General features: G+C 36.1%; 2 protein-coding genes and 1 non-coding gene across 4 annotated transcripts in view; 2 read left to right on the top strand and 1 right to left on the bottom strand.

Moving 5' to 3' along the window:
* RINT1 (RAD50 interactor 1) overlaps positions 1–5,649 on the top strand; it is a 26,740-nt gene extending 21,091 nt beyond the window's left edge. The window contains exons 12-15 of the mRNA XM_006925377.3: positions 2,208–2,422; positions 3,149–3,329; positions 3,404–3,522; positions 5,074–5,649. Of these exons, the coding sequence (XP_006925439.1) occupies positions 2,208–2,422; positions 3,149–3,329; positions 3,404–3,522; positions 5,074–5,266 (708 nt within the window). The 3' untranslated portion in view covers positions 5,267–5,649. The remainder of the gene's footprint in view (positions 1–2,207; positions 2,423–3,148; positions 3,330–3,403; positions 3,523–5,073) is intronic.
* The window catches only part of EFCAB10 (EF-hand calcium binding domain 10), a 16,126-nt gene extending 4,438 nt beyond the window's left edge, over positions 1–11,688 (bottom strand). Inside the window, exons 1-4 of one of the 2 annotated variants that reach the window (XM_015599530.2) lie at positions 11,517–11,688; positions 6,883–7,047; positions 6,684–6,771; positions 5,404–5,447 (exon numbers count right to left, since the gene is read on the bottom strand). In XM_015599530.2, coding sequence (XP_015455016.1) covers positions 5,411–5,447; positions 6,684–6,771; positions 6,883–7,047; positions 11,517–11,625 — 399 coding nt within the window. In that variant the 5' untranslated portion in view covers positions 11,626–11,688 and the 3' untranslated portion in view covers positions 5,404–5,410. Of the gene's footprint in view, positions 1–5,369; positions 5,448–6,683; positions 6,772–6,882; positions 7,048–11,516 lie in introns of those variants that run through there. The other variant, XM_006925378.3, reaches the window with a different exon arrangement.
* LOC112473549 lies at positions 1,965–2,083 on the top strand. Its single transcript, XR_003044066.1, has one exon. It is a non-coding gene; the product is annotated as a 5S ribosomal RNA (ribosomal RNA).
* Positions 11,689–15,601: the final 3,913 nt, after the last annotated feature.

Genomic DNA, 15,601 nt, shown 5'->3' with positions numbered 1-15,601 from the left:
AATCCATGTGCATAATATTCTGCTGAGCAAGGAAAATAAGACAAAATATTTCACAATTATTTCAAAATAAATACAATGTAGAGTGTAATAATAAATGCATTTATCTTTATAAAGTCACCTGATCAGAATACATTATTGTGTACTTTTGTGTCATATTCCTAATTTTAGTAAGTACTTTGTTCACTCAGCCCCTACAATGCTCTATTTTCTGCTAAGCTTTTCAATAGCATGAAACAAATTGTCATTCTTAATTCTTGTGCCAGATGATCTAATAAGAAACTCATTCAGGGACATATTTTTAGCTTCAATGAAATATTTGTGGAATATCTAATTACTGTAGTCACTGCCACAGCCTTTAACAAGGATGAATTGGCTATCATCCCTATCCTTAGAAAATTACCTGAGGCTAAAAACTTATCTGATGCTGAGTTAACCATCCTTTTGTCAGCAGAGAAATAACCAAATTTTAGAGTTGACTCCTCAAATCATGAATGAATCCTGTAGTAGTATGTTATTACAGTACAAATTCTGTTTAACATCAAAAATCCTTCAATCATCTTCATAGTTTTTTAGCCTGTGAATGCTTTAAATAGAAATCATTAAAGCTCTTGTATTACATGAAAAAATAAAAAGGAAAGTGGACAAGAGTTCGCCTTCCATTCATTTAGATTCTCTACTAATAGCTGTCTGTCCATTGCCGGCTTGTGCAAGCCTAACATGTCCAGCTATCCAGAATTAGGGATTTTTCAGTAGTAGATGACAGAAACTTGATTCACAGGCCTAAGTGGAAAGTGGGGTGGAGTGAGGAAATGAGGAATTTGTATAACAAAGGATTAGGCATGGCCACTCTAAAGTTGTTTTTTGGCTTCATTCCTAAGACATGCAGAGGTAAGTTGTGGCCATAGGTGGTTCTAGGCCCACATGATCCATCACCAATTTCAAAGGACAGTAACAGTTTCAGCAGAAATACCAAGGTGGCCTCTCACATGTCCATCCCTGAACAACTGCTAAGTGTGGCCATCCGCAGCCCCTATTAATGGACATTTAGGTTCTTTTTAACCTTTTGCTAATATCCACAGCATTGTTTACCTGTAGGGCAGAAAGAATAATACTAATTCTCCCTAAAATACTACCGTAAAAATGACATTTTACTTTTCTTAATTCTTAAGTCTGCTAGGTTTACTACAACTTTCTGTGTCAAAAAAATGAGGAGTGCTTAAGGCAGTATGGTAGCCCTCAGAGAAATGCAAATCAAAACCACAATGATATACCACTTCATACAAACTAGAATGGCTATAATAAAAAAGACATAATAACAGTTATCACAGATGTGGAGAAATGTGAATCCTCACACAGTTGGTGGGAAAGTAAGATGGTGCAGTTGCTGTGGAAAATAGTCTAGCAGTTCCTCTAACAGTTAAACATAGAATTACTATATGATTCAGCAATTCCACTCTATACCTAAGGGAAATAAAAACATGTTCACACAAAAACTTGTACACAAATGTTCATAGCAGCATTATTCATAACAGACAAAAAGTGGAAACAAATGTCCATCAAAATGTGGTATATCCATGTAATGGAATATTATTTGGCAATAAGAAATGAAGTACTAATGCATATTACAACATTGATAAATCTTGGAAACATACTAAGTGAAAGAAGCTAGTCACAAAGAACCACACATTGTATGATTCCATTTATATGAAATGTCAAGAATAGGCAAATCTGTAGAGACAGAAAGTAGTTTGTTGATTGCCTAGGGCTAGGGGAAATGGGGAGGGTGTGGGAGATGATGGCTAAGAGTGTGGATTTCTTTGGGGGTAATGAGAATGTTCTAAAATTGACTGGTGAGAGACGCAACAACTTGGAATATGATAAAAGCCATTGAACTGTATACGTTAAATGAGTGAATTATATGTTATATTTCAAGCTGTTAAAAAAGTATCTTAATAAACACGTTAGTCTACGGCCATGCTATCCTGAACAAGCCCGATCCCGTCTGATCTCAGAAGCTAAGCAGGGTTGGGCCTGGTTAGTACTTGGATGGGAGACCACCTAGGAAGACCAGGTGCTGTAGGCGTAAAAAATAAGGGATTGTAAGCTGACAAGGTCCTTGCAATCTGTGAGGTCAACCAAGGTTGTCTCACCTAAAAAATAAAAAATAAATGAATAAAATAAACACATTAACATGTTTTTGCTTTCAGTTCTTTCTACAACTTCAACAGGCAGCGTTGGAGGTCTTTGCAGAGAATAACACTCTCAGTAAATTGGAGTTGGGACAACTAGCCTCTATGGAGAGCTCTGTCTTTGATAACATGATTAACCTGTTAGAGCGTTTAAAGCATGACATGTTGACCCGTCAAGTAGACCATGTTTTTAGAGAAGTTAAAGATGCTGCAAAATTATATGGAAAAGAAAGGTAAGTCTTCTGTATTTTTTTTATAAGTCAATAGTCTACTCCAGTTTAGTAGAAGTTAAAAGATGGAGTTTGGCCTTTTGCACTCTAAACTTTTAATGTTTCTGATGGAAATCTTTCTAAAATATATTCATTCTTAATCAGTATAAACTGATCATAATTTAACCTTCAGATGTGTTTGTAAATAGAGAGCTGGTGTATGATATGGTCTGAATGGCCTAGCCTGTCACCCATTTTACAAAGGTGGGTGCTCCTGCAGTCCTCTGCATGCTGGCATTGTCCATAACTTTGTGTGGACGACTCCGTTACCTCCACCAGACTGAGCTCCTTCACAACAGGAAATGCCTTTTTTGTCCTAGCACAATTCCTTGCACACAGAGTACTTTTGGAAGTTTGGAAGTGTTATTCCCTGTTTTGCTGAAAATTAGAGCATAAAATTAGCTGATATCTTAAACGGGTATACATTTTAACTTTTATATTTCAGTAAGTCATATTTAAACTGGGGGATTTAAAAAATTTAATCTCATCCTTAAGAGTATTTAATTGAGAGCTAAAGTACAAATATATTTATTTTCTGAGTTTTTAATGTTGGGCTGTACATTTTTCTTACCCAAAATGCACTTCCACAAATTTAAAATGATTTGTTAAATCTTTGAAAATACAAAGTGATGACAATTTTATGGTAAAAATTAATGTGCTACAGGCAGAGCTATTTTTTTTTTTTTCCAGGTGGTTGTCCTTGCCCTCTCAGTCTGAGCAGGCAGTAATGTCCCTGTCCAGTTCGGCTTGCCCTTTACTGCTTACATTACGAGACCGTTTACTTCAGTTGGAGCAGCAGCTTTGCATCTCTTTATTTAAAATTTTCTGGCAAATGCTTGCAGAGAAGCTGGATATATACATCTACCAAGAAGTAAGGGTCGACTATATTTTGGGGTTGTAATGGATGATGAAGGCAACTGTTACATGACCTGTTCTTTATTTCAGATCATTCTTGCTAATCACTTCAACGAAGGAGGAGCATCTCAGTTGCAGTTTGATATGACTCGGAATCTTTTCCCTTTGTTCTCCCACTATTGCAAGAGACCGGAAAATTATTTTAAACAGTAAGCTCAGTATTTAACAATTGATTTTGATGTAGCAAATCGTTGGAGGAGGTTAATTCCTTTTTTTAATGCATTGATACTTTAATTATAACAGCAATAAATGAGATTTCAGAACATAAGCAACATATACAAAATGCTCCTTACAAATGCTTTACATACATCTTTCTATTTTAAGATGCTCATCGTTTCCCATTTTGACATTTTTGAAGTTGATTTATAATAGTTCATCTTAGAATCAGTCATGCCTCTGGTTCAGTAAAATATGGCAACTGATGTAATCGTGTAAGCAACTTTCTAAAGGAGATATCATTTTTATTCCCATCTTACAGATGAGGAAACTGAATCACAGAGAGGTCTTAAGTAACTTATTCAATGTGATATATCCAGTAAATAGCAGAGCTGTGGTTTAAACGTAATTAATCTGCTTCCAGGTTCAAATTTTTAACTGTTATGAGATGTTGCCTCATGGACCCATTTAGATATGACTCAAGTGCCATTTGAACAAGACCTTCTCATAAGGAATACGATTATTAGTTCCATGTACGTCCCATCAATATAAAGATGGCATTAATATGTAAAAAATATATATTATTTTGTGTTTACAGAAGAGTGTATACTACTGTGAAAATCTATTTTGTTTTCATTATTCAAGGTTAATTCCTTTTTTAATAACTTTAGTGTTCCAGTGATGTTAAATATATAGAAAGCATCAAATTAAAAATTTTAAATATTCATTGTGTACCAGTGAAAAATATGAGTGAAAAATATGGGACCTGTGACCCCAAAAAGTTTATCAGAACTGGATATAAATTATATGTTGGGCTTTGTTTTCTAGTATTTAGTTTAATACTCCTATTTGCATATTACTGGAGAAAAAAATAGAGAATGAAAGCAAGTGAAGTTCTGCTATATTCAATAAATGTAAGAAATTAAAAATATGTTTAGTACCTAATATTAGGCCAGCCTTGAAGAAAATATTTTTTTCTTAAACATTTGATATGAATTTTGGTTCTAAGTATAACTAAAACATATGTAAGAAAAATTCTTATTAGTAGTTTTAGAAATTGTTGATGTAAATTTTAAGTTGTTTAGGGCATTTCTGAGATTATAAAGTATTTTAAATTTATAAAATGAAAGATTATTTTTGCTCATTTCAGTGTTTTTTTTTTTTTTTTTAATATCCTACCTTTCTACTGCTCTCATTTCATCCCTTTTCTCTTTTCCCATATCCTAATCTACCTAAAGTCTTGGTTACATTTAATAGAATGTTAACATCAGGTATTATGTTTTGGGGAGTAATGGATCTGTACTGAAAACAGTGATCCTATTACCTTGGAATAATCTAATGATATATAAACTCTGTACACATACATAGTCCTAACATGTTAAAAGAACCAAATAATAAATTCATACATAATTTTTTAGAGGGCATACAGGCTAGCAGTGCAGAGAAGCTATTTAGTTTTTCAAAACGAAATTGTTATAGGATAATGTGGATGATAAAGATAATGGAGATCTCATTTCCATCCCTGTTTTATTTCTTTTAAACAGTGTAAAAGAAGCCTGCATTGTTTTGAATTTGAACATTGGTTCTGCTCTACTTTTGAAAGATGTCCTGCAGTCAGCTTCAGGGCAACCTCCCGCCACAGCAGCATTAAATGAAGTTGGAATTTACAAACTGGCTCAACACGATGTTGAGATTCTACTTAACTTGAGGACAAACTGGCCTAACACTGGAAAATAATGCATCTTTTTTTTTGTTTTGAGTTGGTTTTATTTGAACAAAGAGGGTGCCAATTGAATTAAGTTATAGTGACGTTCCAAATCAATGAAACTGGACAACTGAAAACTTCATAGAATCATTTATTATTTTGGACTTACGATGTTATTAAAATGCTGACCATATTTCCTTAGTCCTCTTGTTCCTGAGAAAACAGAAACAGAAAACTCAGAAGCCATGAAAACTCAGAGTAGTTCCACTTACAAACATAAATGCTGAATATGTCTGTGGAATAAAATAAATACAAAAGCAAAGATAATAAAATATAACCAACTTTCAGTTTTCTATGTTAATTAAGGGAGATTGTTATGGATAATCAAATACAGCAAATAAATTTTTAAAAATCACTTCAGAATGCATGTTTATAATTGAAGTTCCTGTATCTTATTTGGACATTCACTGTCTTTCCCATAGGGAAACACATTATGTGAGATAGTGACTACAATAGGACTGCCCTCATTTTCCACAAATGTCCTTCTGTTTAAAATACTTCCTAGTTCCATTCCATACAACAGTGGGCAACCTTTTCTTTTGGATGAAACATTTCAGGCCAGAGCACTGTACTGCCCTCTTTCCCCTGGGTACGGAATATAATTACACATTTTTTGTTTAACATTTATGTAATTGATGATGAGATGGGAATCTTGAACTTTCTCTTCTAACTTTTCCTTGGCCTTAAAACTATTTGAATCATTTCTTGATTAATAAATCCTCAGCAAGTAAAACTTAAACAAATTGAGTTAGATTAACTAGTCTTTCTTAACTATCAAATTTTATTGCAGTGGTTCTTTGTATTATTAACTATTTTTTAGCATTTATAAGTTATTAAAGACTGATGATTCTGTAGCTTTAAAAAAAACTTGCAATGTTTGTTTTCTGATTTAGCATTTAATTACTACTTTTCCTGTTATAATACTGCAAATCTGAAACTGTTAGTCTGGGATGCAACCTATACTATTGATAAACATTTACTTTGTGATAAATAATATTGAGGAAATATTTTAGAGAAATTCCACTACTCTACAATTTATACAGAGATTTTCCAATTAGTGTATTGAGCTCAAAGCTTTTCCATTACTTTTAGCAGATTAAGGCTTTTCTACCTCATTTTTTGAGAATTGCTGGAATTTTCCATTGAGAAAAGAATAAAGCCACCTCTGGAACCTCCTAACTAACTCCAGCATCTTCTCCCTCCTCTCCCACAAGGCTTAGGGACTTTACTGTCAGCCCTCCCTGTCTTCACTTTCTAGTCAGCTGAAAGTTTTGCAGGAATGAAAAATATTTCTATCAAAAAAGTAGGAACCTCTGTTTTAAAGTGTATTATTTGTACATCAAAATCAGGCCATATTCTTAAATATTACTCATTAGAAAATGAACTTACACTTCAAGCTTGAATTTATCCAAAGTTATTCCATATCCATCATCTTTTAAAACTTCATCTGCAGTACACAGACCTAGGGTATTTAGGGCTGTAAAAGTCAGAATGAGAAGAAAGGAAAATATAAAGTGAGAACTATTTTCAGCTAGAGAAAGTTGAGAAATGACTATGAACTATTATCTCAATTGTATTAGCTACTGACCTTCTTTATACTGCACAAATGATATGGTGCCTTTGCTCGAGGAGTCCATCATCTCGAACATAGCCACAATGTTAGAGTGATCCATAAAGAAAGGAAAAGCCACGCCTGTCATTTTGGCAATTCTCAGTCGTTCCAATAGAGCTACTAAATACTCTCTTGGTTTATCTGTAAAAGAATAGTTTCAATTCTTTCTGATATGAAATTAAAATGTCACAAGTATGTCATAAACAGTCATTTAACAATTATTAACTTGTTCAAGGTACTGTACTAGGAACTGGGGATATAGGCCTTGTGAGAAAGGCAAGACATTGAAAACTTAATTACATATGAGTATAATCTGTGCTCTACCCCAGATGACTGAATAAAACAGTCCAGAGGCTGGACCTGGGCATTTCTTTTAAAAGCTCTTAAGGTGATTCTAATTTGGAGACAAAGTTGAAAACTAAAAAAATTGGAATGGCATGATGCAGGAAAGAAGATTGCCAGCTAAAAGGATGAAATATAAATAAAAACAGACTTCTAGGTTAATATAGTCTTCCAGTTAGGAAGCATAAATGTTCATTCCTAACAAAAGCAGTCATTTGGATAAATAAGCTAGCTTTCATTTAAGCAATGTTAAAAATGAAAAATCAAGACCAATCCACTTTCCACCTATAATGTAGGTCAGTTATGAGGAAAAGAAGCCAGAAGTTAAGGTGGAGCAGCTTTGATGACAAATGCCATACTTACTGCTCCATCACTTTATTTCAATACTAGGCTTTATACATATACATACATACACACACACACATATATATATGTACACATATATGTAGTTATATATAATTCTTTTAAAAAATGTCATCATTGAGAATTTCATACTTATATAAAAATAGAAAAATATAATGAACCAATCACCAACTTCAGCTGTTAGAATTTGTGGCCAGTCTTCATTTTCATCATAATCTTGTCCAGTCCCCCTCTTCCTGTATTATTCTGAAGTAAATCACAGTAATCATATTTCATTAATATTTTAGTGTATATCTTAAAATATAAGGACTCTTTTTTTGAAATTGGGATATGATTGACATACATGTTGTTTTGATACATTTATATATTCCAATGTGATTGTCAATGTAGCATTAGTTAACACCTTTATCACTTTTTTTGTGGTAGGAATTAATATTTAGTCTCTAAGTTTGATATTTCTAACATGGTATTCTATAATTACTGTACTGTGTATTAGAACTCCAGGACTTTATCTACTAGTTGCAAGTTTGTATTCTTAAACAATATCTCTATTCCCCTACCCCTTTCCATTCCATTTATGAGTTTGGATTTTTTAGATTTCACATATAAGTGATATCACATAGTATTTGTTTTTCTCTATCTGACTTATTTAGTGTAATGTCCTCAAGGTCCATCCATGTTGTTACAAGTGGCAGGATTTCTTTCTTATGGCTGAATAATATTCGATTCTGTTTACATATTATTTTCTTTATTCATCCACTGATGGACATTTAGGGTGTTTCCATAACTTGGCTATTATGAATAATGCTACAATAAACACAGGAGTGCATGTATCTCTTCAATATCCTGTTTTCATTTCCTTTGGCTATATACCCAGAAGTGGAATTGCTGGAGCATATGGTAGTTCTATTTTAAGTTTTTTGAAACACATAGTGTAAATATATATATGCCTTACTGTTAAAGTATACAGCTGAAACTTATTGGATTCTGTTAACCAATGTCACCATAAAAAATTAATTAGTTAAAAAAGTAGATTTTTTGAGGATCCCCTGTCTTCCATAGCCACTGAACCAATTTAGATTCCTACCAGCAGTGCACAGGTTCCTTTTGTCCACATTCTCACCAATACTTGTTATCTTTGCTTTCTTAATGATAGCCATTCTAACAGGTATGAAGTGATACTGTGGTTTTGATTTGCATTTCCCTGATGATTAGTGATGTTAGGCATCTTTTCATGTACCTGCTGGCCATTTCATTGTCCTCCTTGGAAAAATGTCTATTTAGTTCCTCTTCCCATTTTTTAATTGGATTGTTTGTTTGTTTGTTTTGTTACTGTTTTGTATGAGGTTTTTTAAAAATATATTTTGAATATTAACCCTTTATCTGATAAATGGTTTGCAAATATTTTCTCCCATTCTGTAGGTTGCCCTTTAATTTTGTTGACTGTTTCTTTTGCGGTACAGAAGATTTTAAGTTTGATACAGTCCCAGTTGTTGATTTTTGCTTTTGTTGTTTTGTGCTTTTGCTGTCATTGCCAAAAAATCATTGCCAAGGCAAATGTCAAGAAGCTTCTTCCCTATGTTTTCTTCTAGGAGTTTTACGGTATCAGGTTTTATATTAAAGGTTTTGATCTATTTTGAGTTAATTTTTGTGAGTGGTATAAGATAGGGGTCCAATTTCATTTTCCTGCTTGTGGTTATTTAGTTTTCCTAACACCATTTGTTGAAGAGGGGACTCCTTTTTCTTTTTCACATGACCACAATACCATTATTAGAATACTATTCACACTTCTAAAATAATTCTTACTATCCTCAAATTTTCAGGTGGTATTCGAATTTCCTGTTGTCTCATAAATTTCATGGAGACCCAAGCGCCATAAAACAGGCTCAACACACAGGAGAGAGGAGAAGAGGATTTTTAGGATAAGAATGAGGGACACCCCTGAATATAACTGTGTAGCTGAGAAATTGAGGAACCAGTCCAGATTGGAGCAGGAAAACAGTTGGGGGGATGGGGTGATGGTGGTGATTACCTGATGAATGTAAATGTAATGAGAGGAGAACCACACTTGTGACAAAAAGAAGACATGGATGAATTAGTGATAATTACATAGAAAATTTAAGCAAACATTTAAAAGATAGTATTATTAATTTCAGGGAAAACAACCAAGGAATACAATCATAGCATACTACATGGATTAGCTGTGGTTATTTGCCCAATAATAATGTAAATTCTGAATACTGGTCATATTAAAATTGTGTTTTAACTTTATTGGGAAGATGGTGTTGAGTGAGAACAGGTGTGAGTGTGTATGTGCATGTGTTTGTGTAAAAGAGCTAAATTTTCATTGTATAGTATAACGCTAAATCTAAACCTTGCGGGGGGGAATCATTAAGAAGTAGCAGTAAAAATCTGTGATTTAGAAACATCAGGTCTTCAACACAAAGGAAATAACTAAAGGAGCCGAAAATCATTTTTTCTGTAGAGTAGGAATCTGGGATAAGGAGGGAATGCTGTTAATCATTATAAGCCTTGCAGTACTTTTTGACTGTTAAACCCCATATATTTAGTTTGATAAAAATCAAAATGAAATTTAAAAATATGTTGAAAAATATTTTAATATAATGAATATTATATCTTGTTAAAATGGGGAAAATTAAAATTTGCCTATATATAATAAATATTAGAGGTTGTTAACATGAATGTCATAACATTTATTTTGAAAAACCAAATGCCTTAAAATCAAGCTATCAGGAATAACAAGTGTTATTTAATTGGATACCTTAGTAGTGATCTATCTATGTGTGTATGTGTATATACATATATGTGTATGTAGTATACATATATACAGAAATTACTGCAAGACTGTTTCACTATCACAGTACTAAACCCTAGTAAGAAACAGTAGTCATTTTTCCAAAATAATTAGTTTTATAGCAACTTTTCCCAGTGCATTTTTTGAAAAGTGCATTCCTGTGTATTTTATTTTTTCCACGTTCCATTAATTTTTATTCATTCCTTTAAACAGATATTGCTTTATCCGTTTAAAACAAATAGAACTTAATCACCCTAGACATGATCATATTCGGTTAAGTGGTTCTTTGGCAAAGTCGGAAAGTTTGGTATTTCCATTTCCTTAAACGGAAATAAATGGATAATTTTGGCATTTTTGACATTCCCTAAGGAGGCCTGCAAGTTACAGTTCCGCATCCTAGGGAAAATGATATCAAGCCATTTCACCTTAGTATAACTTTTAAATCACTGCACAAAAATTATGCAATGATTCAAACTTGTAAGGGGTTTAGAGGTGTAAAAAAAGCATTAGGAAAAGCTGTCTCCTCAAGAACACCCTTTGGTCTAACCCTAAAAATTGCTTAGTTCCCTTACCAGATTAAAAAGTCTTTGAGGTCGGGGTAATATTGGAAACATCTGTTCCTTGCCAGACATAAGGATAATTCATTCATTTACTCTTCCCCACGTTTCCACGAAATCAGTACTATTATCCCCATTTTCCAGAGGAGGAGACTTAAGTTCAGACTTTTGCCCAAAGACACATAGGACTAAGAGGTGAAGCCAGGCTGTGGGACCCAGGAGTCTCTCCCACACCCCTACGAGCCCTCCACCTGCCAGAGTCCCACCGCACCTAGCTAGTGGTAGGCACGAAGAGCCCTTTCAATAAGTACTTGTTTCATTGAAGGCCACCATTGACTGGCAGCACAAGGGCTCAAGCAGCAGAGAGAGAGGATAGTGTGCGTGTGAAGGTGGTGGCGATGGGGTGTTTGGGAGGGACGCGGGCGCCACCAGGGGAGGGCGTGTAGGAATGGCTGTACCGGGGATTTCCGTGGAACCGCTCCGTGTGGGGAAGTGGGCGGGACAGAAAGCCGAGTGGTAGCCAAGACCCTTACCTGGCTGGTAAAAGACCAGGGAGCTGGTGAGATAGTTCAGCAACTCCATTATCCGATGTTTCTCTAAATAATTCCTGGCCTCCAGCTCCCTGCTGCTGCAGGCCTCCATATCTTCGCTTTGGGCCGTTGCTAGACGACCAGGCAGCGTCGCGGCTGTTTGGCCCCGCCCCTTCCGCCGAGACTGTCACGTGACACGCTTGCCCCTGGCTGCGACCTGGGCGGGGAGTTCTACACTTTCCCGTAGAGGTCTGTGGGTTTGGATCGTGCACCGAGGCTTGAGGGAAACTGGCGCCGAGCCCGTTGTGGGCGGATGGCCCCGTCCCCTATCCTGGCTGAGGGCTGGGCCTGATTGTCCTCTTGTTACTGTCTCTAGCACCTAGCTCAGTACTTGTTGATCCAATAAGTGAGATCTCCTGTGCTAATAACACAGGAGGAGCTAACAGAAAGAACTTGTGTAATTCTGGAGGTGTCTAGTGGCGAGTCCTAACTAGCATTTTTGGTACGAGCAGCCTGCAGCTCAGCGCTGGCAATGGAGCAGGAAGGTAGCCTGTTTTCTTTACCTGATTGTGGGTTATGAAGCATGACTGGATCCTGAGATCCAACATCTGTTGCTTAACTAGACTGCATGTACTGGTCTTGTGAGGCAGAGACCACCTGAGAGTAGTTTTGAGGGAGGGTCACAGAGTAAGGTGGGATACAGATGCTAGGAGGGCCTCTACTCATTGTTATATCTGCAAAACTAAACTTTAAGCTGGCACTTATATTTTTAAGGGCCAGGCTCTGAAACCTGTGTCTTTACCCCTCACCAGAACAGGCACTGAAAGAAGAGGACAAATGGCCAATAAACACGACAGACAATATTCTCAGCCTCATTGGCAATCCTATGAATAAAATAAAACTACAAGAAAAGATTATTTTACATCTACCAGACTGATACAAATTAAGAAGTTGAACAACTTCAAATGCTGACAAGATATAGTGCAACAAAACACTGATGATGGGAGCGAAAATTGGAATATCCATTTTAGAAAACAATTTGGAATTGTCCTAGTAATATAAACATGTTTCTACACTATAACCCAGAAATTCCACTCCTAGAGCAACTCATATATGTGTACCAGGGGATATGTACAGAATGTTCACAGAAGCACTGTTCGTAATAGAAAATACTGACAGTAGCCCAAAGGTCACCAAAGCAGAATGGATTAAAGAAACTGTGCTATATTATATAATGGAATACTATAAAGCATTGCAACAATGTATTGTAGCTATTTGCAGCAATATGGGTGAATCTCAAAAACATTGTCTCAAGAATGTATACTGTATGAATCAATTTATACAGAGTTTAAAAACATACAGAACTAAGCAATATATTATTTACAGATTCAAACGTGAGAAATCTTAAGAAATGCAAGGAAATGACACATAAAATTCAGCATAGTGTTTGCCTTGGAGGTAAGAGGAAAGGGAATGGGTTTATGGAGGGGGACTCCAGGGGTAATAGTAATGATGGGTACACATGTGCTCATTGATTATAGTTCTTTATACTTTATGTATACTTTATGTATTTTAAAGAACTATATGTATACTTTATGTATTTTACAATTTAAAAAATCAACTCAACACTTAATAACTATTTTTAAGCGATTGAAAAATAGAGGAAGAGGGGCCAAAAAGTCAATGCCAAAATCTGAACCAAGACTGAAACAGAAGATAGCTGAGATGCTGGTGACATGGTGTCTGAATCTTCAGAGGTCAGGCTTACCTTGAGAAGGCTGTGCCCTGAGCATCTGGGAGAACTAGAGGAGACTTTATGGCTAGTGGTTGGGACATTGACACAAGCCTTAGAAAAGAGGAGAGAGAGTGCTTTGTCATCCAAGTCTGGAGGAGGCATTCAGAGGATGGGAGGAACCCATTCTCTGAAATGACTTGAAAACTTTATGCCCAGATCTGCACCGCAGCTTGGGTTTATAAGAAGAATATTTCAGGAGGATGTAGAGTGTGCTTTGCAAACTTTCCAGCAGTAGAACACTTTAAAGAAATTGTAGGTAGGACCCCCTCATGTAGAACAGATGAGAGAGTACTATGTTAGGATTCACAGGGACCCATTACCTAAGCTACTTGAGTTGTGCTTTATTTCACAGAGGCATGGCTGGTAGCTTGAGTGGTCCTGGTGACAGAATTAACTAGAGACTGGGAAGCCCTGACAGAACTAAGCTGACAAAGCAGATGCATTGCTCCATGGCCTGTGGACCCAAGGGCCCAGTTGGACCTCAGTTCCTGATGGGTTCTTGGGAGAATTTGAAAACTACCGATGTGAGCTTTTATTCTTCAGTGTGTCTTGATCGTCCTTTGGGGACTTGCTTTATGTTCCCTGGTGGAGGTGATAGTGAAACACGAACAGCAAAGCCTAAATTATGTGCGACCCCCCAGCCCCACCCCGAGTCCCAAATCCTTGACTCTTCAGGGTTAACCAAAGATGTGTGATCACTTAGGAAAGTAACTCTGGCTCAGCATAGCAGAGGCTAGACAATGGTAGACGGACTAAAATGGAGAGGGACCCCTGCAGAGGGGATAATGGCTATGGGAAGTAGAAGAGGAGGACCTGAATCATATGAAAAGAGAGGGCTGGTCATGGTGTCCTTTGACTGAGACCAGCATGGCCTGGGAAAAGCAAAGTAAAAAATGTAAGGAATGTCCCTTAATGGAGAGAGAGAACATTGTGTTGGTGCACAGGAGATAGTGATTTCAGCTCAGTGCTCTAAGCTCAAGATATTTGGTCCCGAGAACTTCATTTACTTACTCTCTATGAGTTACTCAGTCCCTGAATATATAGCTCTGCTTTTTGAACCTTAAATGACACTGAAATTGCAACAATATGATTCTCTCTGCCTATGGAGTGAGGCGGAGAACACACTGGACCCTGCTGATGCCTTCCCAAGTTACTGATTGTTTTAATTCCAAAGCATCTGGGTGCCTTTGTCAGCTCAGCACTTCCTTTCATGACATACCTCAGACAGCTATGACCCCAAATCTCCACTTCCTCTGGAAACTGCTAAACGAAGTGTCCAGATGCCACCTAGTGGAGTCAGCTGTTCTCTGTCAAAGCCATCTCTTAAGCCAATTTGGGCTTAATTAATAATCATTATGAACATCATCATTCCTAACACTTCTCCCTTCTTCTTCGACTCCTTGTTCTCCATCTCTTTATTACTATCCTTTTAGTGGTTTGGGAGAGTACTTCAGGTGGAAGGTGTTAATGCAATGGTTCTCAATCAGGGCTACACATTAGAACAGCGTGGGGTCCTTTAAAAAGTACTGAGGCTTCGTCGCATTCCAGGTCCATGAAATTGGATCTCTTGGGATGGGGCCTGAATATTGATAGTTTTATTTTTGTTGTTTTGAACAGCTTTATTGAAATATAATTAACACTTAATAAACTATTTAAAGTATATTCTTTGATAAGTTATGATGTATGTGTATATCCATGAAATCATCACTGCATTCGAGATAAGGAACATGTCTATCACCTCCAAAAGTTTCCCTCCGTCTCTTTCTAGTTCCTTCCTTTCACCTCTCCTTAACCCTGTCTCCCCACCTCCGCTATCACCAGGCAACTGCTGACCTGCGTTTTGTAATCTGTAACTATAGATTAGTTTACGTTTTCTCGAATTTTATATAAATAGAACCATATTTTGTCTACCAGACAAAAATAATTGTATAGCTCACTCAACTAGCTCACTCAAAATAATATATATATATATATATTTTGAGATTTACTTGTGTTGTTGCATGTGTCACTATTTCAATGAGTTAGATTCCATTGTATGGATATACCACAATTGATGGACATTTGGGTTATTTTCATTTCGGAACTTTTACATATAAAGCTGCTATGAACATTTGCATATAGAACTTTGTGTAGACATACGATTTCATTTCTCTTGGTTAAATATCTAGAAAGGGGATAACTGGATCATGTGGTAGATGTATGTTTAACCTTTTTTTTTTTTTTTTTTTAAATTGGGTTGGTTTAATTCCAGGTGGTAAAGAATTCAGGAAAGAACAAAGAATGAACAACACCC

This window comes from Pteropus alecto, unplaced genomic scaffold, assembly GCF_000325575.1.
Source record: "Pteropus alecto unplaced genomic scaffold, ASM32557v1 scaffold109, whole genome shotgun sequence".
In the NCBI taxonomy this organism is placed as follows: domain Eukaryota; kingdom Metazoa; phylum Chordata; class Mammalia; order Chiroptera; family Pteropodidae; genus Pteropus; species Pteropus alecto.
Note: the sequence above shows the minus strand (reverse complement) of the source record. Positions and strands in the feature narration are given on the sequence as shown.